This window comes from Gymnoscopelus braueri (assembly GCF_963280865.1).
Source record: "Gymnoscopelus braueri genome assembly, chromosome: 4".
In the NCBI taxonomy this organism is placed as follows: Eukaryota; Metazoa; Chordata; class Actinopteri; order Myctophiformes; family Myctophidae; genus Gymnoscopelus; species Gymnoscopelus braueri.
This window is the reverse complement of record NC_137605.1, coordinates 2,101,895-2,129,733: the sequence shown is the minus strand read 5'-3', so window position 1 is coordinate 2,129,733 and position 27,839 is coordinate 2,101,895. Positions and strand designations below refer to the sequence as shown.

The 27,839-nt window shown below is 40.9% G+C and overlaps 1 protein-coding gene across 1 annotated transcript; it reads right to left on the bottom strand.

Annotated features, from left to right (window-relative positions):
* Nucleotides 1-21,018: 21,018 nt before the first annotated feature.
* Nucleotides 21,019-26,591, bottom strand: LOC308083731 (C3a anaphylatoxin chemotactic receptor-like). The gene is made up of 3 exons (XM_080426060.1): nucleotides 26,540-26,591; nucleotides 22,741-23,183; nucleotides 21,019-21,785 (listed from the first exon to the last, which is right to left on the bottom strand). The coding sequence occupies exons 1-3, from the start codon at nucleotides 26,547-26,549 to the stop codon at nucleotides 21,078-21,080; spliced, it is 1,161 nt and encodes a 386-aa protein (XP_080282186.1). The 5' UTR covers nucleotides 26,550-26,591; the 3' UTR covers nucleotides 21,019-21,077.
* Nucleotides 26,592-27,839: the final 1,248 nt, after the last annotated feature.

Genomic DNA, 27,839 nt, shown 5'->3' with positions numbered 1-27,839 from the left:
TCTCTCAGCTAGGGGGTCCTTGGCCTGAAAACGTTGAAGACCCCTGGATTAGAGAAGTGAACACAGTATCTTAGCTCATAAATTAGAAGATGGATTGACATGCTGGATGAGTGTAAAGTTCCACTGTCCTCACATTGAAACAAATATGTACTAAAAAGAGGAATGAACGGTTGAGAATAATTTAAATGAATGCATTACACTTTAACTATATCTGTGTCAGGCTTATTCCACTGGGGGGGGGGGGGGGGGGGTTGGGGGATGTGGGATTCTAATAATCTGGCCGTGAATATGAAATCATAAAGTTGACTATAGATTAAGGTCATGTCATACCATTGCATGTACCTTTTTCAGTTAAAATATATATTATTATTATTATTATTTTGAAACACATTACATATCTAATATAATGAGGTAATAGCAGACCTACTGTTCCACTGAATTGCCTTTTGGTGTGATTGATGGTTTATTTTGTCTTATTTCACTTTGACTGTATTCTCTTTGTTTTAGTTGAATAAACATTATACATTTACAACAAAATATTTCTCTTGGTTGTTATTCATTAATCTTATAGTGTGCTCTCTTAACATCCAAAAGGCCAGTTATAGTCTTCAAAACACAAAACTAAATGCAAAACAATGAATTGAGACACAATATAACGTGTTATTGTCAGACACTCACGGTTGCCAGATTGTGCAAGAGAAACAATCAACCATTATGAAAACAAGCCCAAAAGAAGTGATGAGCATTGGCTATTTATTTAATAATAATGGCCAAAGCTCAAAGTTGCTTATAATAAGCAGACATGGCAACACTGCAGACGCTCCCTAGAGACACTTATACAGCTCCGCCCCCCACACACATGCTGCAAACAAACACACACACACACACACACACACACACACACACACAGGTGTTTGATACAAGCTGTTGTATTTAGTAAAAACAGTGAAATAAACAACTTATAATGTAACTTTACACAACATGAACGTTGAGTAGAGTAAACAGTGTTGTCAGGGAGATAAAACTATAAACCATGTGTGGAAGAAGAAGTTAATAATCTTCACAACAAACAAACTGTTGCTGTTGATCGTTTTCTTTCTAAATGGGTGAATCATCATCCAGGTGAGTTTATCTACAGGAAGCTGCTTAGTGCTTAACATTAATATTATGTGGAATGTACCTTTAGTTAATTAACTTTGAGAAGTTATGGTAAATCATAGCCATGGTTCACATGACGCTCGTATCGTCTGTCACAAGCGTCATGGAAGCACTTGATCCTGGTTTGAGAATGTTTTACATTTACAACCCCTACATCTACATAAACGTTCACATTTACAATATAAAGTGCTGACTCCACGGCCACGGATGTAACAATTTAAAGCGCTTGGGTGTAAGTACCCGTATTTTCCGTATTGTTCAATAAAAAGCATTTTATTCCGATTGGCGGCCATTTTATGTTATTTGTTTTATAATGTATCAGCGTGCAATACACCTCCCAACCGATAGGGGCGCACAGTTGAAAGCATAGAGAGAATTCGGAGATAATGGCCACTGATCGGATTAAAATGCTTTTCATTGAATAATATGGAAGGTACGGGTACTTAGACCCTGGCGTTTTAACTTAATACATCCATGGCCATGGGTTAAGCACTTTATATTTGAAATGTGAACGTTTATGTAGATGTGACGGTTGTAAATGTAAAACATTCTCAAACCAGGAACAAGTGGTTCCATGACTGTCATGATATGACAGTCATGTTGCAGGCCTAGGTAAAACACAAACTAGTCAGGATACAATATTTAGCTTTGTGTTTAATATGTGAATTAAATATGCTGTAATGAGATGTGTTTGATGTCAACATGCATGTCTAAAGTGTGTGTGTGTGTGTGTGTGTGTGTGTGTGTGTGTGTGTGTGTGTGTGTGTGTGTGTGTGTGTGTGTGTGTGCCAATTTGAATCTGAAATGAACAGACCATAAGGTGCTTGAATGTGCTGTGTGCATGCATGGGTCCTACCGGTAATACTTTAAGTTCACCAATGATTGCTTCATTGAAAGTGATATGGGAGCAAGTGTTACAACCTGATCAGCACATCTATTCCACCTCTCTGTGCTCCACCAGGAGCCTATGTGTAGTTCTAAACATCTCTCCATCTCCCTATGTGTAGTTCTAAACATCTCTCCATCTCTCTGTGCTCCACCAGGAGCCTATGTGTAGTTCTAAACATCTCTCCATCTCTCTGTGCTCCACCTGGAGCCTATGTGTAGTTCTAAACATCTCTCCATCTCTCTGTGCTCCACCAGGAGCCTATGTGTAGTTCTAAACATCTCTCCATCTCTCTGTGCTCCACCAGGAGCCTATGTGTAGTTCTAAACATCTCTCCATCTCTCTGTGCTCCACCAGGAGCCTATGTGTAGTTCTAAACATCTCTCCATCTCTCTGTGCTCCACCTGGAGCCTATGTGTAGTTCTAAACATCTCTCCATCTCTCTGTGCTCCACCAGGAGCCTGTGTGTAGTTCTAAACATCTCTCCATCTCTCTGTGCTCCACCAGGAGCCTGTGTGTAGTTCTAAACATCTCTCCACCTCTCTGTGCTCCACCTGGAGCCTGTGTGTAGTTCTAAACATCTCTCCATCTCTCTGTGCTCCACCAGGAGCCTATGTGTAGTTCTAAACATCTATTCCATCTCTCTGTGCTCCACCAGGAGCCTATGTGTAGTTCTAAACATCTCTCCATCTCTCTGTGCTCCACCAGGAGCCTATGTGTAGTTCTAAACATCTCTCCATCTCTCTGTGCTCCACCAGGAGCCTATGTGTAGTTCTAAACATCTCTCCATCTCTCTGTGCTCCACCAGGAGCCTATGTGTAGTTCTAAACATCTCTCCATCTCTCTGTGCTCCACCTGGAGCCTATGTGTAGTTCTAAACATCTCTCCATCTCTCTGTGCTCCACCAGGAGCCTATGTGTAGTTCTAAACATCTCTCCATCTCTCTGTGCTCCACCAGGAGCCTATGTGTAGTTCTAAACATCTCTCCATCTCTCTGTGCTCCACCAGGAGCCTATGTGTAGTTCTAAACATCTCTCCATCTCTCTGTGCTCCACCAGGAGCCTATGTGTAGTTCTAAACATCAACCAGGATGGCAGCCAGGAGAATGAGGCTGGCTGGTCACTGCCATCGCCACCATTACATCCCAGCAGGAGAGGAAAGTACTGTTGAAGCAGCCAGATGTCTGGAGGATAGAGACTGGAGACGTGGCTGGGGGGCTCGTCTGAGGACCACCTAGAGAGAGGGAGGATCCATGGGTTCCAGAGTTTGACCCTGATATCACTGACACAACTGATGACGTCTAGAAGACGTCTCAAGGTAGGATTACACAACCTTTTTTTCTCTCTCTTTATTTTTATTTTTTCTCTGCTGCTTGTGTTGTATGCTGTGTGTATATACTGTATATATATATATTATATCCTACTAATGTGATTAAAGCTGTTGTTCTATTGCTATTATGTTGGGACCCAGTGACTGGGTGGATCTTGGTCACTTCAATGACCAATGAGTTTCCTTTAAGTTCAGTACTTAAAGGGATATTTCACTTTCAAATAAAATAAACATTAAAAAAATATATTTAAAAAAAATTAAAGAAGTTATGGCAAAATCACGGCCCCCTCACACATTAGTAGGACACTCTAATGCGTGAGGGGGCCGTGATTTTTCCATAACTTTTTTCATTTATTTTTAATATATTTTTTAAATGTTTATTTTATTTGAAAGTGGAGTATCCCTTTAACAGGAGAGATGTCAATTGTGTTGTTGAAGGTAGAGAGTTGTAACAGAATCTACAGTGTGTTGTTGAAGGTAGAGAGTTGTAACAGAATCTACAGTGTGTTGTTGAAGGTAGAGAGTTGTAACAGAATCTACAGTGTGTTGTTGAAGGTAGAGAGTTGTAACATAATCTACAGTGTGTTGTTGAAGGTAGAGAGTTGTAACAGAATCTACAGTGTGTTGTTGAAGGTAGAGAGTTGTAACATAATCTACAGTGTGTTGTTGAAGGTAGAGAGTTGTAACAGAATCTACAGTGTGTTGTTGAAGGTAGAGAGTTGTAACACTACGCCGCAGGCTGAAAACCCACCTCTTCAGGAAACACTACCCTTCCTCTTTGCCTGGCCTACTTGTTAACTAGTTGTACAAACTCTTGTTTTATTGTTTTATTGGATCTTGTTTAGTCGATACACTTATTTGTTTTAGCTCTTGCTCATTTGATTTTGCTATTTTGTCTCATCTGTTAAAGGAAGTAGGTAGCTGATATATTGCACTTTTACCTTAGCGCTAGGTATACTCTTGGTTGCTTGTTCTTGCAGAAAATGCACTTAAGACTTCTGGTGTTTAGTAGTTTCGTTCCCTACCTATGTTGAATACACTTATTGTAAGTCGCTTTGGATAAAAGCATCTGCTAAATGACAGTAATGTAATGTAATGTAACAGGGAACAGTTTATGTGGCTCTTGGTCTCTTGAATTAGCCAACGTGTGAGGTCGCCATTTCCTTTAAAGTTCAAGCTAGAGGGTTTTTGTCTCTGACATAACAGGCTGTGAGTTGTGACAGGGTGGCTGTATGGGTTCATATGATCGTCATGGCAACACCTCTGTCTTTATGTAGGCCTGTTTAAGACCTGTTGTACCGTGGTACAAATGACAGATCGGGGCGTGGCCTAACAACACGTCACTGTTGGGCAGAAACCTCAAACAAACAAACGAAATTTAAATAAAAAAGAACAGTACACACATGGCACTTGGTTTACACACATTTGCAATGAAAGGACCACACAGAAGCATCATGTACAGAAGCATCACCAGCGCTCACAAAGTCATGTTTATCATGTTTTATTTTAGTGTACACTTCAAAATGTTTTATTTTGAAGTGTACTCATCAAGTACACTTCAAAGGGCAATTGATGGTGATTGAAGTCTAAGCAGTATATATCAGGGGTCTTCAACGTTTTCAGGCCAAGGACCCCCTAGCTGAGACAGAGATGAAGCAGGGACCCCCTCTATATTGTGTAAAATTGTTTTTCAGATTAAACTTTGCCAGACCCAAGGGGTCGGCCTACAGGAGGCTTTGTCAGTCTGTCCCTCTTTTCCTCTGTCTGTCCCTCTTTTCCTCTGGTCTGTCCCTCTTTTCCTCTGTCTGTCCCTCTTTTCCTCTTTTCCCTCTTTTCCTCTGTCTGTCCCTCTTTTCCTCTGGTCTGTCCCTCTTTTCCTCTGTCTGTCCCTCTTTTCCTCTGTCTGTCCCTCTTTTCCTCTTTTCCCTCTTTTCCTCTGTCTGTCCCTCTTTTCCTCTGTCTGTCCCTCTTTTCCTCTTTTCGCTGTTTTCCTCTGTCTGTCCCTCTTTTCCTCTGGTCTGTCCCTCTTTTCCTCTGGTCTGTCCCTCTTTTCCTCTGTCTGTCCCTCTTTTCCTCTGTCTGTCCCTCTTTTCCTCTGTCTGTCCCTCTTTTCCTCTTTTCGCTGTTTTCCTCTGTCTGTCCCTCTTTTCCTCTGGTCCGTCCCTCTTTTCCTCTGTCTGTCCCTCTTTTCCTCTGTCTGTCCCCCTTTTCCTCTGTCTGTCCCTCTTTTCCTCTTTTCCCTCTTTTCCTCTGGTCTGTCCCTCTTTTCCTCTGTCTGTCCCTCTTTTCCTCTTTTCCCTCTTTTCCTCTGTCTGTCCCTCTTTTCCTCTGTCTGTCCCTCTTTTCCTCTTTTCCCTCTTTTCCTCTGTCTGTCCCTCTTTTCCTCTGGTCTGTCCCTCTTTTCCTCTGGTCTGTCCCTCTTTTCCTCTGGTCTGTCCCTCTTTTCCTCTGTCTGTCCCTCTTTTCCTCTGTCTGTCCCTCTTTTCCTCTTTTCCCTCTTTTCCTCTGTCTGTCCCTCTTTTCCTCTGTCTGTCCCTCTTTTCCTCTTTTCGCTGTTTTCCTCTGTCTGTCCCTCTTTTCCTCTGGTCTGTCCCTCTTTTCCTCTGTCTGTCCCTCTTTTCCTCTGTCTGTCCCTCTTTTCCTCTGTCTGTCCCCCTTTTCCTCTGGTCCGTCCCTCTTTTCCTCTGTCCGTCCCTCTTTTCCTCTGGTCTGTCCCTCTTTTCCTCTGGTCTCTCCCTCTTTTCCTCTGTCTGTCCCTCTTTTCCTTTGTCTGTCCCTCTTTTCCTCTGTCTGTCCCTCTTTTCCTCTGTCTGTCCCTCTTTTCCTCTGGTCTGTCCCTCTTTTCCTCTGGTCTGTCCCTCTTTTCCTCTGGTCTGTCCCTCTTTTCCTCTGTCTGTCCCTCTTTTCCTCTGTCTGTCCCTCTTTTCCTCTGGTCTGTCCCTCTTTTCCTCTGGTCTGTCCCTCTTTTCCTCTGTCTGTCCCTCTTTTCCTCTGTCTGTCCCTCTTTTCCTCTGGTCTGTCCCTCTTTTCCTCTGGTCTGTCCCTCTTTTCCTCTGGTCTGTCCCTCTTTTCCTCTGGTCTGTCCCTCTTTTCCTCTGTCTGTCCCTCTTTTCCTCTGTCTGTCCCTCTTTTCCTCTGTCTGTCCCTCTTTTCCTCTGCACACACGTCATGCGAAGTCCGGCCATTCAGATTTCAACCACTAGGGGTCTGGCAGTGCTCCGAGGAGCACTTTTTCTAGTTTTGTTTACTTGGTCTGCTCTTTTTTCCCTCTACACCTATATACCTCTTTGCCAAAAATAGCAGATCTACAAGCTCACAACGCCTCGCACAGCGAGGCGTTGTGAGCTTGTAGATCTGCTAAAGTTCTCCTCTGCTAAAGTTCTCCTCAGAAAAAGGGATGCTAGTGGTTAAGGTAAAACAAAAAAAAATTTCACACAAAGATTTGGCGGACCCCCTGTAGTAACTCTGAGGACCCCCTAGGGGTCCCGGACCCCCTGTTGAAGACCCCAGGTATATATTGTATTGTACACCACTGGGCCAGTTTGCTAATATTTCACTGACAGCAGAGTACAGAACAGATGAGGAGATCCAGTGATGTACAGAGAATGTTTGAGAGGCAGGGGCTGCAATTTCTAAACGGGCAGAATTTTGTGTGACATTTCTAGCTTGAAAATCTACACAGAGGGCAATTATTTCAGCCTTTTGGAAAAGGACAATTCTCTTGGATGTAAAGGCCATAGTGCACCTCCCATCTCACCCAGGTCCGATCAACTGTAAAAAATAAAAAAAGATAAAGTCTGCAACACTGGTATCTCTTCAGCAGTTCCTGAAGAAGATCCAGCAGGATCGAAAACATCGATTTTGCAATAAAACAATTGGAGCTGAGATAGCAGCGTTGCAGACTGTATTATAATATTTTACAATTATTTTTAATGCTGCCCTCGGGTATACGGCATATTTAGCATTTCTTTCACAGTAAATGCTAAATCAGGGGTGATGCAACTTTGATGATGTAGAGGGCCACTATATTTCCACACTCACTCCAGAGGAACACATATATACTGTCTGACAGACACCTCTTATCTCTGTGTTTTAACTTAATGCCGTACTTCACCATTCCATGTCACACAAAAGTAGCAAAAATAGCCGATCTACAAGCTCAAAACGCGTCGCAGTGCGACGCGTTTTGAGCTTGTAGATCTGCTATTTTTTGCTATTTTTTAATTCTGATTATTTTTTTGCTATTTTTTTAATTGGAATCCTGAAAAGTAAATTTTTGTTCAGTTTTCCGATATTAACTCATTGAGTGCCCAAATTATTTCTGGCTATTCTGGCCAGTACGATTTAGATTTTTTTTTTTTCAAAGTAAAAAGAAAGTGCTTAGGAAGCGAGATACAGCCTTTTTCAGTTATAAGTTAAATAAGGAGTGGATGGAGCTGCAAATCTTCAGATAATGATATTTTGGGTTCTGAACAAAAAAACTACTTTTTTCAAAAACACGTGAAACACGTGATTGGCACTCAATGAGTTAACCAGTGGCCCGCATTAACCCAATAAGACCTGAGGCAATACTTAATTTTTTTTTCTAAATCCTAACAGTTTTTTGAAAAAAATAAAAAAATAAAAAAACTATATTTTTCAAAAATAGCAGATCTACAAGCTCATAGCGCGGCACTCGGTGCCGCGCTATGAGCTTGTAGATCTGCTATTTTTGAATAGCCAAAGAAATCTAAAGTGACACAGATGCGTTCCAGGTCTTAATGCATTAAGTGAAGGTGGGGGCCGCATGTGGCCCATGTATGTGCTAAATGCATGGTCTGGAGAGGGAGTGCCCCGTTTTACAGACGGGTAAAAAGGGCGGGGGCTCAAGACCCCTTTGACGTCTGTGTGTGCACGTGCCTGGGAGATCAGGGGTATAGGCAGCCTTAGGCACGGGGGCCAACATTGGCACAGAGGAGGGTGATCACTGGCACACTGGCATAAGAGTGAGAGAGAGGATTTTTCTTTCAAAAATAAATATTAAAAAAAAGTTTAGTCAGTTAAATTAACACGTTAATTAACCGTGAAGTCGATCTTTTTGTTCGTTGTTCGGCGGGGGGGGCTAGCGCAGCTCTGGAATCACCCACAGTGACTCTGAGAAGGAAGGTATGGTATATCCAGGACTAAAGTATCGTTTCAAGCATATTTCTATGATTTTCCATTTAATTGGTAAAACAAGGTTTGTATTTAGGACTGAGTTTGACCTTTGGTCAAATAATGTAAGCCAGAGAGAGATTTCACCCAACTTAGTGTGGGCTCAGCTGTAATGCAATCAGTTCAGAGTTCCTGGCCATTGTAGGAGGTGAGAGGCACAACAGTCGTTTTGATAAACCTTTTGTTTCATGGTTCAGAGGCATTGACACCCTCTGTCTTGTTTTGATTATCAGAAGAAGTCTTTTGTATTCATTTAAACTAATCAGAGTAATCATTGTTCCTTCCTGGGCTAATCAGCTACAGACAGGATATGTGTAGTGAATGGTTGGAAGCCAGGTCAAGATGACAGTAAAATATATACACTTTTATTATTCTTCAGTCTTAGGTCTGCAGTGTGTAGTTAAAATGATTAAAGTCTTGACAACTATGACTTGTGTTGTTAACAAAGAGAAATGTCATTTAAGGAAAATATTCAGTCTTAAAGTAACTGCAACTTTGTTGATTCATTGTATTTCTAACTGCTGTTTGCAATTGTGAATGTATAATGTGTGTGGACTTAATTTGAAGTTAATAAGATGTTAAACAAAGATTTCATAATATGAGCTTGTGTAAAAGTATAGTTTTATAGATAAGGGTTAAAGTAAATTGTCACATGTTTAAAACTAGGCGGATGCTAATTCCTTGTGATGACTGAGAGAGGCGGGCCAAGATGCCTTTTGTTTCTAAAAGCTTGTTTGTGAGTGGTCAAGACGGAGGACAGAGAGGAGGTCCTATTTCAAATGTCTGTCTGTATAAAGTATGATGTTTGGTGATTTGAGTTACACTCTGTGATTGGCAATGCAGATGTCAACGTCTATGGAAATAAATACATTTCTGTGGACAAACCCTCTTTCAAACTGGATCCTTGTTCTTCTTGCACTTAGGGAATAGTTATGGAATAGTGTTTTTTCCTGTCTGATCATGGCCAATATACGACACAATTGGCAACCACACTGGGCCCTGTATCTTCCGGAGAGTGGACTCATTTTTAAACTGATGTCTATTTCTCCCGTCGATCGGTGGACAAAGAATCTGTATTTTGGTCCTTTTTGGATCCGACGGGACACTTCACTATTTTCCTGTGCAACGAGGTTCCGGTTTTGAAAGGTGGGGTCGCTTAGATATATGTGATGCATTAAGCATATGTCTACGCGACAAAATTGATTACGTGGCTTCACTTCCTAGCCTTGATGTAGTACTTTTACTGATTATGTAATCTCTTATATCCGGTGGGCCTTTAAGAGAACGGATGGGAGACAGGGCTCTTTAGGGCCAATATATTTCCAACCTTTAGTCAACACTTTATAAAAATGTTGCTATGTTTATGGAATTAAAGCAAAGACTCCGGTTATTGGTAAATTGCTCTGATCAGGCATTTATAGCACCGGCTCCCTGGTTAAACACGATGATTTTTCTGGAGCGACTAAAATGTCTTTTATGATGATGATGATGATGATGATGATACGGTTGAATGGTGTTCAGGTTGGATGTTGTGGATGGATGTTGAATGGCCTTGTGTGGGTGATGATGGATGTGGTTGGATGGTGACTGATGATGTTTTGAGTTGTTTTAATCTCTTTGTTCTTGCTTTCTGGTGGTGGGTGGGGTTGATTGTGTGGTGGCTTGTCGGCCTTCTTGGTGAACGCGACTCTTTGGTGTCATGGCTTTTCGGCTGTGTACTGCTTATCTTGGATTATCACTTTCGTGGTAATGCTATTTCATTTCAAATTGGCAGTGTTGATGCTAGCTTGATGTTGATTCTGTGTTTGGTGTTCTTCACGTTGTGAAGCTGGTCTTGTCTTTGTTTGTTTACTGGCGGTGGTGACGCGGTAATGTTGTTTTGTGTCTTTGTTGTGTGGTTGGTAATGTCAGTTTTAGGTGCATGTGGGAGTGTATGTGCGGTGGGGGTGATGTTTGTCTCGTTGTATGTTGGTCTTGTACTGAGTGTGTCTTTGTGTTGTTGGGAAGTCTAGTATTGTTATTTATAGAACACAAAATCAGCTTTAACTGATGTAATTATGTTTTCGGTTATAACAGCATGACTTGTGCTTGTAACAATTGCCTGCCTTCCAAAGGTGTTTTTGCTAAAAGTTATGTGATTATTTTGGTGTTTTAGGAGAGGTGACTGTATATATGTGTGTGTGTGTGTGAGGTTAGGAGGTAGGCTCTCCAATCCCTTGCACACAACAGGCGACGGTGGGACCGCAAGGTTCCGAGGGCACGTTAAAGTCACACTATAGTGCTGGGGAGATGACTGAAGGCCCCCGTGTCTAATGAAGAATGAGTTTACATTCTACCGTGGTTTCGTCTAGTCGATGTGCCGACTGCCGCTAGTTGTAAGGCAGCACATGGTGCGTGGATGACAGTCCACACCTAACCGGAAGAGAGGACTCGCGGCTCACCGGTTACAGGCAAGGCTGGTGAAAACGGTTAAAGTTTCTATACCCATAGCGATAATGGGATAGGGATCAGACCGTCGGTTTCCTGCTCAGAGTGCCAATCACACTTTGAGTAAGGGATCGCTATCGACTGGGTCACCGGCCGGTCGGGTCGCAAGGCGGTAAATCCAAGAATTGCCAAGAAGGCTATGGTTGTCGCTCCCGGCTCAATGTACAGTCAGGCCATCATAAGCTGAAAGCGAAAGGACAGCTAAGTAGGCGAGTGGTGCTCCTGTGATCGGTGTTTTTGAAAAGAAGACACCGGGAAGCAGGAGACTGAGATGTTTGTCCAGGGGAGCCTGGGTAGAGACCTCAGATGGAAAGGGGTCCAGCCTGGGATTGCGCCCTGTTCAGGGAGATCCGAAGGACTTAAGTGGTGTGTGTGTTGTTTGTTGACACGCGCGATTTTTTTCCCTGGGGGGGGGCGCGGTCTGTGGTTGTTGTGATCTGTGTCTTGGGAAGGTTAGGTGGTTTTATTTTATTTTGTTTTGTTTATTTTCTTTTTTACGCCTGGATATTGAGAGTTTTTCGGTGCCGCTGTGTGCATGAGATAGCTTAGACCCAGTGCTGTTTTTTGGGGTTGGAGGGTTTCATTTTTGTTTTCAACACATTTTTTGTTGAATGTGTTGAAAGAGGGGAGAGATGTGAAATAATTGTGTAGATATTCAATTGTTGAACAGAAACATAACTATTCAAAATAATAGTCTAAATAATAGTGAAAGTGAAAGAATCTTTTTGAACTGTTAAAGTAATCTACAAAGAAGACAGTAAAAAGTGAATTTAGGAATATAATTGGAATGTTATAAGCAAGGGTTAAATTTGATCGACTACAGACCTTGTTGATGTCCGTGTGGAAAAATATTTAATTGAATACTACTAAAGTTTTATTAGATAGAAACGATTTCGGTCTGTTTTGTGCTTATTCATGGCAGTTTTAATTGTTTGACTGATCTAGTGTATTGTTGTGATGTGCTGTTCCTGTTGGTGTTAGATCGAGGCTTTTTTTCTGAGAGATATGACCTGGGAGTGCACGCCCATGGGAGATTTTCGTTACTTTGGCCAAGAAACGGAATCGTTCGTATTTTCTCTGGGGAGACGCTGAGATTGATCACGGCGGGGATAGCATGGCACGGCCATGTTTTGGATCTGTTAAAAGGTGCCTAGAAATTGAGGAATGGATGTATTAGCTACACATACGTTCTTTGATTAATGGACAAATGATTTAGTTGAACTGAGCCATGAGTGATGCGCAGATGGAGCTGATTTTAAAATGAAGGATTTGGATATAATTAGAGGTTAAAAAGGAGGATTAAGCCATGTGCATTGGGGAGTTAAGAGAAGGTATCAAACCTTTTCTTTGCAGGTTTTCTTGAAAAGATACAGACTTTTGTTTGTTGTGCTTGGATGTTAGATAAAACTTTGCCTTGAATTGAGTGACAACTTGTTAACGGTTCCCGGTTTGAGTCATATCCTTTTATATATCACAAATTGAGTAATGTTCAGAGTTTCAATGGTGAGCTAAAAACCTAATTCAATGGCTCACCACTGGGGCTAAAAATAAGCTGAAACTTTTTGTCCAAGGAATAGATAATATTTATAATACTTAAGCATGCAACAGGAGATCTGTGCTCATTTGTGACTTGAAATTACCACATATTTGGTTTGTTTGTCTTATCTAATCAGGAGCAGAGGGAACATTTGGTTCCATTATGAAGATTTAAGGTGAGTGCTGGGGGTTGGTTACAATGGTGGATAAGAGTAGTTTTTGGGAACAGACCTAAAGCGGCTGACATGTTTAGAATGTCAGTGGGTGGTTATTTTTTAGATATACTCTCAGTTGAGTTTGATAGCGATGGATCTTGGGGGAGAGGATTGGTTTAGCAGTTCCCATGCCCGAGTGTCGAATGTAGGATAAGATAGTAAGTTAGTTAATAGAATGGCAGACAGATAGGGGGGTCTGTTCCATTTGTTTAGGCTGCTCTAACACCCTTGTGATGGACACCACCAGCACTGACCTAATCTTCTACTTAAGTAAAATAGATTTATTAAGGAGTGTACACATTTTGAAAATATTGAGAGTAAAAGTTCTGTTATTATAAAATTTAGGATCCAGAGGGGAACGCTTATACAGAGATTACTATAGTAGGCCTACACATTTTGAAGTATTGTTAGGAAAATAGAGTTAAAAAAGTTGCTAAAACTGTGAAAAATTGTATTCACTATTAGGAAAATGCTAAAACGTTCTGATGTATGAGTAACAAATGGGAATCATTGTTTTGTAAGATATAACAAGGAGGAAAATTCTGAAAAGTAACATAGTAGTCTATAATGTGAGATTGAGTTAATGTTATGTAGGAATAAAATTACTAGATCATGGTTATAATGTACTGATTATAACACCTTGTTAGGCAAGAGGCTGAATTTTACACCGTCATATGTTTAGATTCTGTAGGAAAGTTTTTTCCAAGTGTTTTTATGAACTAAGAACAGATTGAGATGGAGGGAGTTGGAGACACTGATGGATGCTGTGGGACCGAATGGAGCACGCCGACGATATCAAGCTGCTCTACCAAAAAGGTTCACAGACGAGGCCCATCAACACTCCACTGTTTCTGCTGTCAACGAAGGACATTGGGATGCCATGGAGCTCTACAAATGTCCACAACGAGGTCTGGTTTGACAGCTCAGCAGGAGGCCTACGACAGGAGAGGCATGGTGGGACGGCCTGGTGATCCAGGAGCAGTGCAAGCCTCCAATCTACAGATCGTCCACGGCAGGAAACCGGGCGGGATGTCTGGATCTTTGCCTTGCGTTGGGTGGACGGATCACGTTACCACAGTGATGGTGATTATGGACATCGGCACGACATGACGACAACTTTTAGGGTGGCTGTACGACTCATCTGGCTGCACAAACTTATCTTCTGCGATCGCTAGAGGAGCGCGCTGCGGTGCTGACGGCAGAGCGGGGAACCTGTGGATGGACGGGGTTCTTCGTGGCGGGTATGTTGTGAGGAGAGGACAGCGGATGCCAGCAGAGTGGAGAACTTACGATGAAGGGGTTCTTCGTGAAGAGTGTGGTAACACATCTTCTGCGATCATAAGTAGAACGCTCTGTTGTAAAAATGCAGCTATCTGTTGGACGAATCTGGAACTGCACTGGGCAGCACGGCTGAAAGGCTGTGGCATACCCAAGGGCAGTGATTTCAAGATTACAGGAAGTGGCCTGTTGAAAGTCTTTTTTCGTGGTTTCAGTTTTTGGACAATGAGGAACAGCTTTTGTTTTAATGACTGATCATTCTTCAGGTGCAAACATGGACATTCAAAGAAGGAGACCTACCAGAAACATTGCGTTTTATTAGATTAGGCGAAAAAAGAAAGAACAGAAGAACATTTCTGTACGCGTGGACACTATTGTTAAACATTTCATGTTAAAGTATGTTATATGATGTGTTTTGACCAGTAACCATATGAAGATTGCTTTTCATCTCCAGTAATATACAGAATAATTAAGCGTTGATCTATTACTAGTTCCTTAAACCCACCAGAGGGGTCGCTATTATGCTAACAAATACACAGGAGAATCTGTTGTCTCAAATAGATTTTGGAGATCACCTTCAAGTAAAGATTGAGATAAGTCTCTGGATATCCCTTTTTATGGAGGATTATTGATATTCCTCCAAGAGGGGAAATTATATGGTATATCCAGGACTAAAGTATCGTTTCAAGCATATTTCTATGATTTTCCATTTAATTGGTAAAACAAGGTTTGTATTTAGGACTGAGTTTGACCTTTGGTCAAATAATGTAAGCCAGAGAGAGATTTCACCCAACTTAGTGTGGGCTCAGCTGTAATGCAATCAGTTCAGAGTTCCTGGCCATTGTAGGAGGTGAGAGGCACAACAGTCGTTTTGATAAACCTTTTGTTTCATGGTTCAGAGGCATTGACACCCTCTGTCTTGTTTTGATTATCAGAAGAAGTCTTTTGTATTCATTTAAACTAATCAGAGTAATCATTGTTCCTTCCTGGGCTAATCAGCTACAGACAGGATATGTGTAGTGAATGGTTGGAAGCCAGGTCAAGATGACAGTAAAATATATACACTTTTATTATTCTTCAGTCTTAGGTCTGCAGTGTGTAGTTAAAATGATTAAAGTCTTGACAACTATGACTTGTGTTGTTAACAAAGAGAAATGTCATTTAAGGAAAATATTCAGTCTTAAAGTAACTGCAACTTTGTTGATTCATTGTATTTCTAACTGCTGTTTGCAATTGTGAATGTATAATGTGTGTGGACTTAATTTGAAGTTAATAAGATGTTAAACAAAGATTTCATAATATGAGCTTGTGTAAAAGTATAGTTTTATAGATAAGGGTTAAAGTAAATTGTCACATGTTTAAAACTAGGCGGATGCTAATTCCTTGTGATGACTGAGAGAGGCGGGCCAAGATGCCTTTTGTTTCTAAAAGCTTGTTTGTGAGTGGTCAAGACGGAGGACAGAGAGGAGGTCCTATTTCAAATGTCTGTCTGTATAAAGTATGATGTTTGGTGATTTGAGTTACACTCTGTGATTGGCAATGCAGATGTCAACGTCTATGGAAATAAATACATTTCTGTGGACAAACCCTCTTTCAAACTGGATCCTTGTTCTTCTTGCACTTAGGGAATAGTTATGGAATAGTGTTTTTTCCTGTCTGATCATGGCCAATATACGACAAAGGGACAGATGAATCACCGTGACAAAAAAACTGTCTCCCGTCCGCTCTCATCTCCTTGCAAAAAAACTCCATATTTCCTTAACTTTTTACAGTGGGGGAAAACAAGTCATTTTCGATCCGCGATCACTCCGCCATGGTGACTCGCGTTAGAGATGTTATTGTTCCAGGCGTTAACCAGGACCTAGCCTCAATCTCCAGGCTTTTATTTTTTAGTGTTGCTAAAAAATAAAAGCCTGGCCCAGCGCGTCGGTGTACTCGGTATGAGGAAGTGTTTCACTTCCCAACCAACCAGAGTGCAGTGGGCGTCGCTCGTAATGTTGTGTTAACGGGGCGGGGGTTGACGGACAGATCGGTGAAACAATGGGATCAGCCGCAATCTCTCGCCGGCTCTTTACACCCGCCCCTCTATACACGAAATCAGGAGCGTTGGGGCAGTCTAACCAGGACCATCCACCGTCGTGCACGCATATATTGTTTACAATCGGGTGCTCGCCGTGGAGTCTTGTAATGATTTTATTCTCTATAGGTCATTCAAAGTCTGGTCAGATGATGTGGATGAGAGAAGTTCATAGGAAAACACAAGGTGATGTCTCACTTATAGCAGCATAGAAGAAGAGCGATGCATCGGGAACACATCGAGTCTCAAACAAGCGTCCAAGTCAACATGTTCTCATTTATTGAAAGACAAGCAGTCACATATATACATGAACATAATTAGTGTTGGACAGCCCACCGAGGCGGTCTCGTATGGGCGTAGCTATCACACAAATAAATTATGCCTATATGTGTAAGTGAGTGAAGTGCAAAAGTTCATAAGATGAGATAAGCGAAGACGTCGGCAGGGTCCCTTTGCCACATCCTGGATTGTCAGACAGATGTGCTGATGGGAGGATGTGCTGTGGCTTTCCAGAGACCCAAGTTGAGCAACGTCGTCAGGCTTTCACCACGGGTGTAATGTGGCCTCCCGCACGGGGCGATATAGCCTCCCCGATTTACAGGAAGGCTGGTAGATGTATTCTGTAGATAACTGTCATTTCTGCAAACATGTAGTAAACAGTTCTAGGCTAGCGTTTTACCAAGAAACGTTAGGGTGACAAGGGGACAGGAAATAAGGTTAAGACGCACTGTACCTCAGCACTTCCATCCAGGACAGGTTGCACCCCTAACATAAAGAAAGACAATTACTTTTTCTTTATGTCAGTGATGTGAAACTGCATACGAGGAGTTAGGTAGAGAAAAGTTAGGTTGAGGAAAGTTAGGTAGAGGAAAGAGCATTGTATAATATTCACAACAAGTCTGCAGCTGTAAACAGCGTAGCGTTACAAACGGTGAGATCTCTGGCACTCAACGTCACTTTCTAAATGCAACTCTGCCACCGAGTGTGTTAAGTCCACTCACTCGCATATATGCAGATGACATAATTCTACATTCATTCAAATTCTGACTGGGGAGGGAGCCTGGGAGATAGGTGAGTCTAATGATCATTACATCCAGATGTAAAAAGAACATATGGTTGTTATGTATAACCTATGGACAATCAAAATCAGTTGTTAAATGTTACATTTTGATGTGGTGTCATAATTAAACTTAATGTTCATATAACACACTGACTATCAAAAAAACCAAAACTTGGCACCTCGTGTTAAAAAGGTTGCCGACCCTTGGCCTATATTAACAGTAAGCAACAATCAATCATTGTGTTTCATTGAGAATAGGTCCTGCATTAATCAACGAGTCTGGCAAAGTATAACGAATACCGAATACAGTCAAATGCGGTTAAAATGCAGTTTTTATTCCATTCTCAACATATACAATATATGCAATAATTACCAAAAGGTCTTTCAAGCAACAGGCAAACAAGGCATTTCAAAGTGCTTTGCACAAAACATTAAGAAGCACGTCAAGGGACATTTGAATACATTTAAAAATGGAACAAGTTCAAAGAAAAAGACAAACAATTACAGTGCACAAGAAATTAATCACAGACCTCAGTAAAAGGCAGCGGCAAGCTGAAGGGTTTTTAGCTCCGATTTAAGATCTGAGGCCGATTCTACAATGTCTTCTAAATCCCAACAGTATTCTGAAGAAAAAAAACGTATGTTTCTATATCAGTGGTGCTCAGACTTTTTCATGTCAAGGACCCCCAAAATTATATGTATTTGACCGCGGACCCCCATCTCAAAATATGTTGTTCCAGGGACCCCCCCAGAAGCAAAGATTTGAGTAAAAAAAAAATCGCTTTAAAAATGTATATATCCAAAGATTTGCACACATTTTCACGATAAAAAAAAGCAGATCTGTACAAGCTCATATGAGCTTGTAGATCTGCTTTTTTTGAATAGCCAAAGTGTAAAATAATGCTTTTTAGCTCAAATCAAAAAATGGCACAGATCCCAGGTCTTAATGGGTTAAGATCTGAGGCCGATTCTACAAATGTCTTTTTAGTTTTCTGAAAAAAAACGTATGTTTCTATATCAGTGGTGCTCAAACCTTTTCATATCAAGGACCCCCCAAAATGATATACGTGTGGCCACGGACCCCTGCTCGTCTGAACACATTCTGTTCCAGGGACAAAGGACCCCCTGAAGCAAAGATTTGAGTAAAAATGTTTGCTTTAAAAACATTATTCAAAGATTTGCAAAAAAGATCTACAAGTACAGTATATCTGCTATTTTTGAATAGCCAAAATATAATGACACAGAAACTTTCCTGGTTTGAATGGGTTAAACAGAGTTGCAGCAGACTTGCAGTTTTGTTCAGAGTTTGTTCAGACGCAGTGCTAGGTCTCTACTAGGGTGGGGGCTTAGCCCCCCAGGCAACGGACAAATTTGTCCCCTGCGGTTTCTGGGTGGATTTGGGTACTTTTTTCCCATTTTTTTGTTACTTTATTTCGGTTTTAGGGGTAGGGTTAGGTTAGGGTTATAGATATATAATTAAAAAAAATAAAATATTAAAACCTTTCTTCTTTTTTAATGTATTTTTTATTGGTGGCTTTGGATAAAACATTGGTCGCTATAGCCACCGAAGCCCCCCGCGTAACGACGCCCCTGAGTCTGTTCCAGACATGTGGAACATAAACACTGAACGGTTTAGTTTTGATTCTATGCCATTGGAAAATAGCTGCTCCACAAGTTCACAGCGCATCACGTTGTGAGCTTGTAGATCGGCTATCTGGACAGATCTTGAACCATCTTCTCTTGTGGGGGGGTTAGTTAGTGGCTCAGATGGGGGTCTGTGATCAATTACATAATACTTGACTCAGGGGTCTTGTCCAGTGTCCACCAAAGACCTTTTTTCCCCTCAGCACAGCTCATGTTTTTAACCCTTTAAGACCTGAGGCGATTCTTAAAAAATACTGTTTTTGGAAAAAAAATCAAAAACATTTTTTTTCAAGATTTTTCAAAAATAGCAGATCTACAAGCTCGTAGCGCGGCACTCGGTGCCGCGCTATGAGCTTGTATATCTGCTATTTTTGAATAGCCTAAAGAAATCTAAAAGTGACACAAATGCGTTCCAGGTCTTAATAATTGTTAAAGGACAACTTTGTTTTTTTACAACCAAGGTTTATGTTTTAGATTGTAATTAAAGTAAATAAAAGATGAGTGTTAAATCTTTTTAATTTACTGCTTTCTATAGTTTTAGCAATTTTCGCGACCTTTTTTACAGTGGGCGGGGGCATTCTGTCCGGTGGCTAAATGTCTTTTTTTTACACGATAACCCGGCGTTTTCTTTATTATTATTTACAGTAGCTCTTCTAGCCCCCAATAACTCACATCTGGCCATCAAAGACCACTGGACCTTTTTTATTGTGTAAAAAAGGCATATTTAGCCACCGGACAGAATGCCCCCGCACTCTGTAAAAAATATCGTGAAAATTGCTCAAACTATAGAAAGCAGTAAATGAAAAGAAAATAACACTCATCTTTTATTTACTTTAATTACAAGCTAAAATATAAACCTTGGTTGTAAAAAAACAAAAAAAGGATCCCTGGCTAATAGCCAAATATGCCTTAATACATTATAATTGTCTATAACACCTTAAATATTTTATTTATTTTAGAAACAGTTCATCTTTCACTCAATAGGGGCAATGCCCGTCGCAGGTTGATGATGTCATGTGTCCATGTGTGGTCCAGCCCTATGGAATTAATGGAATGCATGTGAAAAAAACAAACATTTCAAATATAGATTTGATATCATATATATCATATTAACCTTAGGAAGTATTAAGTTGTTTTTTATTTGCACATGCATTCCATAAATTCCATGGACAAATGACATCATCAACTTGCGACGGGCATTGCCCCAATTGAGTGAAAGATTAACTGTTTCTAAAATATTCAAGGTGTTTTTAATTTTACATTTTTAGTTATAGAGGACAATTATAATGTATTAAAAGGCATATTTGGCTTATACACAGCTTGTAACAACAGGAGCGCTGCATTTTTTTGATACTCCAGCCGTGTGTTTTTGCGCTCGCACGTTCACGCGTTGCTTTTTTAAATCTGCTTGCCCTGAGCTGAAATATATATATATATTTTTTCCTCTGGTGTTTGGAAGTGTTTTTCGGCAAGCGCCTGCCGTTCACCTGGGATGGAAGAAACGGTTTGGTGGACAGTGGACTCACACACGCCTCAGGGACCTGGGGGCCAGTTGCACCACCTCGCACTAAGTTCAAACTTAGCCTATAGTTATAGCTTGAATGGCTTTTAAAAAGCCATTTAACCAATTTAGCCGGGATCTGATGTCATTTTAGATTTCTTTGGCTATTCAAAAATAGCAGACATACAAGCTCATAGCGCGGCACCGAGTGCCACGCTATGAGCTTGTAGATCTGCTATTTTTTGTTTTAATGTGAAAATTTGTGCAAATCTTTAAATATAATATATATGTTTTTTAAATATATATATTTAAAGATTTTCACATTTTCACGATTTTTCAAAAAATAGCAAAAAAAAAGCAGATCTACAAGCTCATAGCGCGGCCTTGGTGCCGCGCTATGAGCTTGTAGATCTGCTATTTTTTTTTTAAATGTGACAATTTGTGCAAATCTTTAAATATAATATCATTTTTAAAATATATATATTTAAAGATTTTCACATTTTCACGATTTTTCAAAAAAAATAGCAGATCTACAAGCTCATAGCGCGGCACCGAGTGCTGCGCTATGAGCTTGTAGATCTGCTATTTTTGGAAAGCCAAAGAAATCTAAAAATGACAGAGATGCATCCCCGGATTGAATGGGTTAAGCTATAACAAGGCTAAGTTTGAACTTAGTAGAAATATACATATATGACCTTTAACCGTGGTCATTGTCATCTTGGCTTCTCGATGTCCAGCCTCTCCGTCTCCTCCATGAAAACCTCTTTGTCATGTGAGCCTGGAGTCAACGGGGAGGCGACCGCGTCCTTCCTCTCAGCGGACTCAGACTTTCGGCTGATCTTGGACAGCTGCAGCGACAGGGACCGCGTGGAGGTGAGGGACCGCGTGGTGGAGGTGTGGGAGTTCAGATCCTCCGCCAGAGCGCTCTCCAGGACGTGACACAGGGACAGGCGCAGCTTCTTCTGGAACTCGTCGCACATGAAGACGTAGAGGATGGGGTTCAGGCAGCTGTTCAGGTAGGCCAGGTTCACCGACAGCGGAACGGCGATGTGAAGCATCTGAACCATACCGGCGGTCGGGTTTTTGCGAACTTCAATTTCTATGAACTGCAAGACGTGGAAGGGCAGCCAGCAGAGGAAGAAGGCCAGGACGACGCTTACGATGATGCGGAGCGACCGCCGCTTCCTCCCTCTTTGCAGGCGGCCGGCGCGAACCCCGATGGCCACGTAGGACGCCGTTATGACCAGGAAGGGCACGGCGAAGCCGGCGGCGATACGGAAAACGGTCAGGCTCCAATACCAGCTGAACTTTGAGTGAGCGTACGTGCATCTCAGTATGCCCGGATAGGGAACCACCTCCCGCACGACGGCATAAGGCACACTGCAGGCCAGAGCGGCCAGCCAGATGAGAGCGCACGTGACCTGGAAGACAAGATGCACCACAACATTGGGATACCCACGTACCTGTCTGAATACTTCAAAAACCTAAATGAAGTCCACAATCACAACACCAGAGGCGGCTCCACTGATCATGTCCAACCCAGATTTGGCACAGACAAGGGAATGAACTCGTTCTCATGCTATGCAACAACAATGTGGAATGCCCGACCTAAAGGAGTAAAGAAGTGTGAAACCCTACTCACTGTCAACGTCTTAACCTATACCCCCCCCCCCCCCTCCCCTCCTCCTAAAACGGTCTATAGAGTACAGAAGTCCTGACGTCACTCGTTCATCCCCAGGTTCGTAAACTAATTTCTCTATGGAGAATAACATTGGGTCATCTTAGAATCGTCTCATATAAGAATTTTGGTCCAAAAATAAACAAACTGTCTCTGCGATATTGTCAGAGAGGAGGTTCTGTATCGTTTATGATAGTCAGTCACTTATATTTGATACAGTCTGTTTCTGGTGAAAATGTAATTTAGAATTTAACTAATTTGGCGGAAGTAACATTAGCGTTTTCTCACCGTCAGTTGATGCTTCATATCCATTAGAGTAAAACCGCCGGGATCATTTGTTTATTTTTGGAACACAGTTCTTATTTGACGCGATATTAAATACGTCTATGGGGATTCAGAACGGGGGTGGAAAACCGCGAACCAGGTAGACAAACCTAGGATGTGTAAATTACGTCAGACTTCGGTGCTCTATTGTACATATTTCTTGTTTTTCATCCCAGTAACGTGTAAGCTGATTGTATGACGTTCTGCATAGTAATGTATATCTGTCTGTCTCTTATGTGTCATCATGATGTGAATGCACGGGGATCTCATTTTAAATAAGCCAGTTTAGAGGACCTTGTATTGTGAATTGTATTTCCATGTCATGTCTTTCCTAAATAAAGTATTCAATCAATCAATCAATCAATCAATCAAACCTGAGCTTTGCGAGGGGTGCGCTTGTTTTGCGCCCACACCACCACCCAGGTGGCCAGGCAGCGGTCCAGGCTGATGGCGGTCAGCAGGAACACGCTGGCGAACATGTTGACCACGTTCACCAGGCTGCACAGCTTGCACATGAAGCCGCCGAACGGCCAGGCGCCTTTGTGCGAGTGAGAGACGATGGTGAAAACCAGGAAGACGGTGAAGAGGAAGTCGGCCAGGGCCAGGTTGAGGAACCAGACGGCGTTGACGGTCCTCTTCATCCTGAAGCCGGTCACGTAGACCACCAGGGCGTTGCCCACGCTGCCCACCGCAAACACCAGGCAGTAGACCACCAGGGACAGGATGTGCAGGATGTGCAGGATGTGGGTGATGTCAGGACCTGCTGGGAGGCGAGGCCCGGGTGGAACGCTGAAGTTGTTGTTGGTGCCGTTTAAACCTAGACAGGAAACAGATTACATCAGTGGTGGAAAAACTGCAACATTTTTTTTTACTTAAGTAAAAGTATCAATACTGACTGAGAGAAGAAATACTCTGAGTAGAATGCTCTGTTAATAGTAAAAGTCGCGTAATCAAAATTTACTTGAGTGAAAGTACAAAAGTATTGGCATCAAAATATGCTTAATGTACCAAAATTAAAAGTACTCGTTGTGCAGAAAGTCCCATTTCACGAGTTCAAAATGTGTACAAATCTTTTGAAAATAGCAGATCTACAAGCTCACAATGCGTCGCATCTTGTGAGCTTGTAGATCGGCTATTTTCAAATGGCCGAAATATACATACTGTAGGGCAATGATTAATACTAGGGGTAAAAGTATGTGTAACAATTCCTCAAAAGTATACTTAAGTACGGTACTTCAGTAAATGTACTAGGATTACTTTACACCACTAAATCACATGAGGCTTACGCAACATCACGGCTGTGTAATCATAGCATCGCTGTGCACCATTAGTCCATGAGCCAGAGCCCCAAAATTGAGCAATGATTATCGAAAGAGTGGGCAAAACCATACCTATATTAAATTGTTCATAGGGTCAATACGAGTAAATAAATATATGATAACCTTTCCACAGGAGTAGCTTTTTCATGGTTATCACACATTTTGTTATTTTCCCCATACGTACATGACAGGTGAAAAAATGACAACATTTAAAAAAGAGTTATCATAATGAAACTTCCTGAGTTGATTAATGTTGATTAATTATGCATTAGGAAAATATGCCCACATTTGCATAACTTTCCAGAATCAACATTGGAACATTGGACAAAGCCAGAGTCAACATACTTATTTCATTTTGTTAAGATGTTGGAGTCAAAGGTTTTTAACGAGGGAATATTCAATATCTGGCTCAATTTTGGGGCTCTGGCTCATGGACTAAATGCCTAATTTGCATATTTAAATATACCATTTCAGAAAACTTGTAATACGATAAATCATTGTCTTCATGTAAGTAATCAACTCAGGAAGTTTCATTATGATAACTCTTTTCTAAATGTTGTCATTTTTTCACCTGTCATGTACGTATGGGGAAAATAACAAAATGTGTGATAACCATGAAAAAGCTGCTCCTGTGGAGAGGTTATCATATATTTATTTACTTATATTGACCCTATGAACAATTTAATATAGGTTTGGTTTTGCCCACTCTTTCGATAATGAAATATTGTCTGGCTCATGGACTATGTGGTTTAGACCAATCAGAGCATGGCTGTGCACCATGTGCTTTAGACCAATCAGAGCATGGCTGTGCACCATGTGGTTTAGACCAATCAGAGCATGGCTGTGCACCATGTGCTTTAGACCAATCAGAGCATGGCTGTGCACCATGTGCTTTAGACCAATCAGAGCATAGCTGTGCACCATGTGGTTTAGAAGACCACAGATTATGTTTTCTAATATCTAAGCTGTCAGCAATGTGTTCACGTAGTTGTGTAACCCGAGTCTTGTAAGAGGAAGTGTGTTTTGCAAGTATTGTATCCTCTATATGATTCAAAGAGGCGTGTCCGCTGTGCAGTGAAATGTTGCTCTGCAGAATGTGATGTTTAATATTAACAAAATGAAATAACAGAGTATAATGTAAGCCAGGGGTCTTCAACGTTTTCAGGCCAAGGACCCCCTAGCTGAGAGAGAGATGAAGCAGGGACCCCCTACTCTATATTGTATAACATTGTGTTTCAGATATAACTCTTTTTGTTTACTTGGTCTGCTCTTTTTTTCCCTCTAAACCAAACACCCCTTTGCCAAAAAATAGCCGATCTACAAGCTCACTCAACTGCGAGGCGTTGTGAGCTTGTAGATCGGCTATTTTTTTGGCTAAAGTTCTCCTCAGAACTTTAGCAAAAGGTTCTCCCCAGAAAAGGGATGCTAGGGTAAGGGCCAAAAAAAATAAATCACATCACCCAAAGATTTGGCGGACCCCCTGTAGTAACTCTGAGGACCCCCTAGGGGTCCCGGACCCCCTGTTGAAGACCCCTGATGTAAGCACTATGTAACTTTTTTTTTTAATGATTAAAATGTAATGTTTGATGTGACACAAAGCAGGCTCTATTAGCTCAATGGTTAAAATAAAAAATAAAAAGTTCAGCACCAGGTTCAAATCCGGGCTAGAAGAGGAAAGTTACATTTAAGAACCCTAAACAGGTTCAAAGAACTAGAATGTAGAGAAAAGTGATAGGATAATCATTTAGCAACCGTTATACAGTATATCAAATCTATGTGCATTCTATAGAATACTATACAATGTTCTGGTTTGATACAACAGTGTGCTCTGTTGTAAACAAGTTATTTTTAGACCAAAGATATTTTATTTATGGTATGCAATTGTGATGTAAAAAATATAGATAATATTACTAAACAATTCCATTTTAAATAATTTTCTGTCCTGGCCACAGAGGTGTAAGCAGTATTGGATTTAATAATACAGGACAAGTCCTTCATTGCTTTTAAAAGCTATAATAACACCATTGTGATCATAATCCTGCACCAATAGAAACGTTTACAAATTCCCCTATAACAGTATATATATGAATGTGATTGTATCACCAGCTTACCTACAACCAGTGGTGGAAAGTAACTAAGTACATTTACTCAAGTACTGTACTTAAGTAAATGGTTTAGGTATTTTTACTTTACTGGAGTATTTCCAGTTTTCAGTGCTTTTGCTTCTACTCCACTACATCTCAGAGGCAAATATTGTACTTTTAACTACACTACAATTATTTGAAAACTTTAGTTTCTTAACTCATTCAGTGCCGAGCTTATTTATGGGATTTTGGCTCTGAGTGCCACAGCCAAAATTCATTGTAAAAAAAAAGTGCTTAGGAGCCGAGATACAGCCTTTTTCAGTAAGAAGTTAAACAAAGAGTGAATGGAGCAGCAAATCTACAAATCATCATATCTTGGGTTCTGAACATGTTTTTCAAAAAAAAAAAAAAAAAAAAAGACGTCATGTGGCACTGAATGAGTTGTTAATACTTTGCAGATTTAGATTATTATTATTACAGAACCTACATTAATCACTTCAGCCCTATATGCATTTCGGTTTCATTTTTATACATTTGAAAACTTGTGAAATGGGGCATTCTGCATAATGACAACTTTTTACCTTTGGTACTTTAAGTACATCTTGATACCAATGCTTTTGTACTTTCACTCAAGTACATTTTTAATTCCGGACTTTTACTCGTAACAGAGTATATTTCTACATTGCAGTATTGATACTTTTACTTAAGTAAAACAAAAAGTAGCACTTTTTTCCACCACTGCAGTATATGAATGTGTATGCACAGCTTACCTGGGTCCATGGTTGTGCAGCGATGTGATGTGATGGCAGTGACTTTCTCAGCCTGTCTTCTAAAGCAAAGTGAAGCAATCAGCTCCGGGATCTGTAACCTCTCTGACAGACAGATCAACATGCCACTCCCCCTATCTCCACAAACCACCCATTTATACCGTCTGATGAGCACCATCTAATAGTGTTTACCTAAAGCTGTCTGATAATCACCATCTAATAGTGTTTACCTAAAGCTGTCTGATAATCACCATCTAATAGTGTTTACCTAAAGCTGTCTGATAATCACCATCTAATAGCATTTACCTAAAGCTGTCTGATAATCACCATCTAATAGTGTTTACCTAAAGCTGTCTACATGATGAGCACCATCTAATACAGGGGTGATGCAACTTTGATGATGGAGAGGGCCACTATATTTCCACACTCACTCCAGAGGGACACATTGCATACACAGTACTGTCTCTCCGTATTTTAACTTTTTTCACCATTCTGTCACACAAAAGTAGCAAAAATAGCCGATCTACAAGCTCAAAACGCGTCGCAGTGCGACGCGTTTTGAGCTTGTAGATCGGCTATTTTTGAATTGGAATCCTGAAAAGTAACATTTGTATTTAATTTCAAATGCATTTAGTTATACTTATGTTAACTTTATGAACTTAAATATGATGCTACTAATATAGACTGAAGTCATTAAAGCGGGTCATGTTTTGAATCATAACAGCTGAAATCGATACTATATCAGTATTCTGATATCAACCTGTGGGCCGCATTAAGTGAAGGTGGGGGGCCGCATGTGGCCCCCGGGTCACCAGTTGCCCATGTATGATCTAATAGCATTTACCTAAAGCTGTCTGCATGCTCTCAAAGTCAACCAAATCTATGGTAATCATGGTACATTCAATATTCATATTTTCTTATGTCTTTTGTAACTTTTAACCACATGAACCCTTTTAAGTAAATCAAAGAAGTCACACAACTCGTAGCCCCGATGCATTTTTTTTTACATTTGCAGACAGGGGTCATCACATGCTGGCTTTAGGTGGTGGAATTTTTTTGTCAAAATAAAATTTTTGCCACGGACATTTGTGGACAATAATATTACCAGAAAACACATAGCCCTGAATGACCATAACAGGTCTAACTCTGAGAGTGTTCACCCTCTCAGAGATTAAAACAAAAAAACATTTGAGAACCACTAGTATTAGTTGGACTCCTAATATGCCATAGTGGCAATATTACCTTAGCTAGGTATACTCTTGGTTGCGTCTGCTAAATGACTGTAATGTAATGTAATGTAATG

Coding starts and splice junctions, on each gene's coding strand:
- LOC308083731 (XM_080426060.1), bottom strand. Junction 21,786..22,740: donor GCACCCCTCGCAAAGCTCAG/GTTTGATTGATT, acceptor CTTGTCTTCCAG/GTCACGTGCGCTCTCATCTG.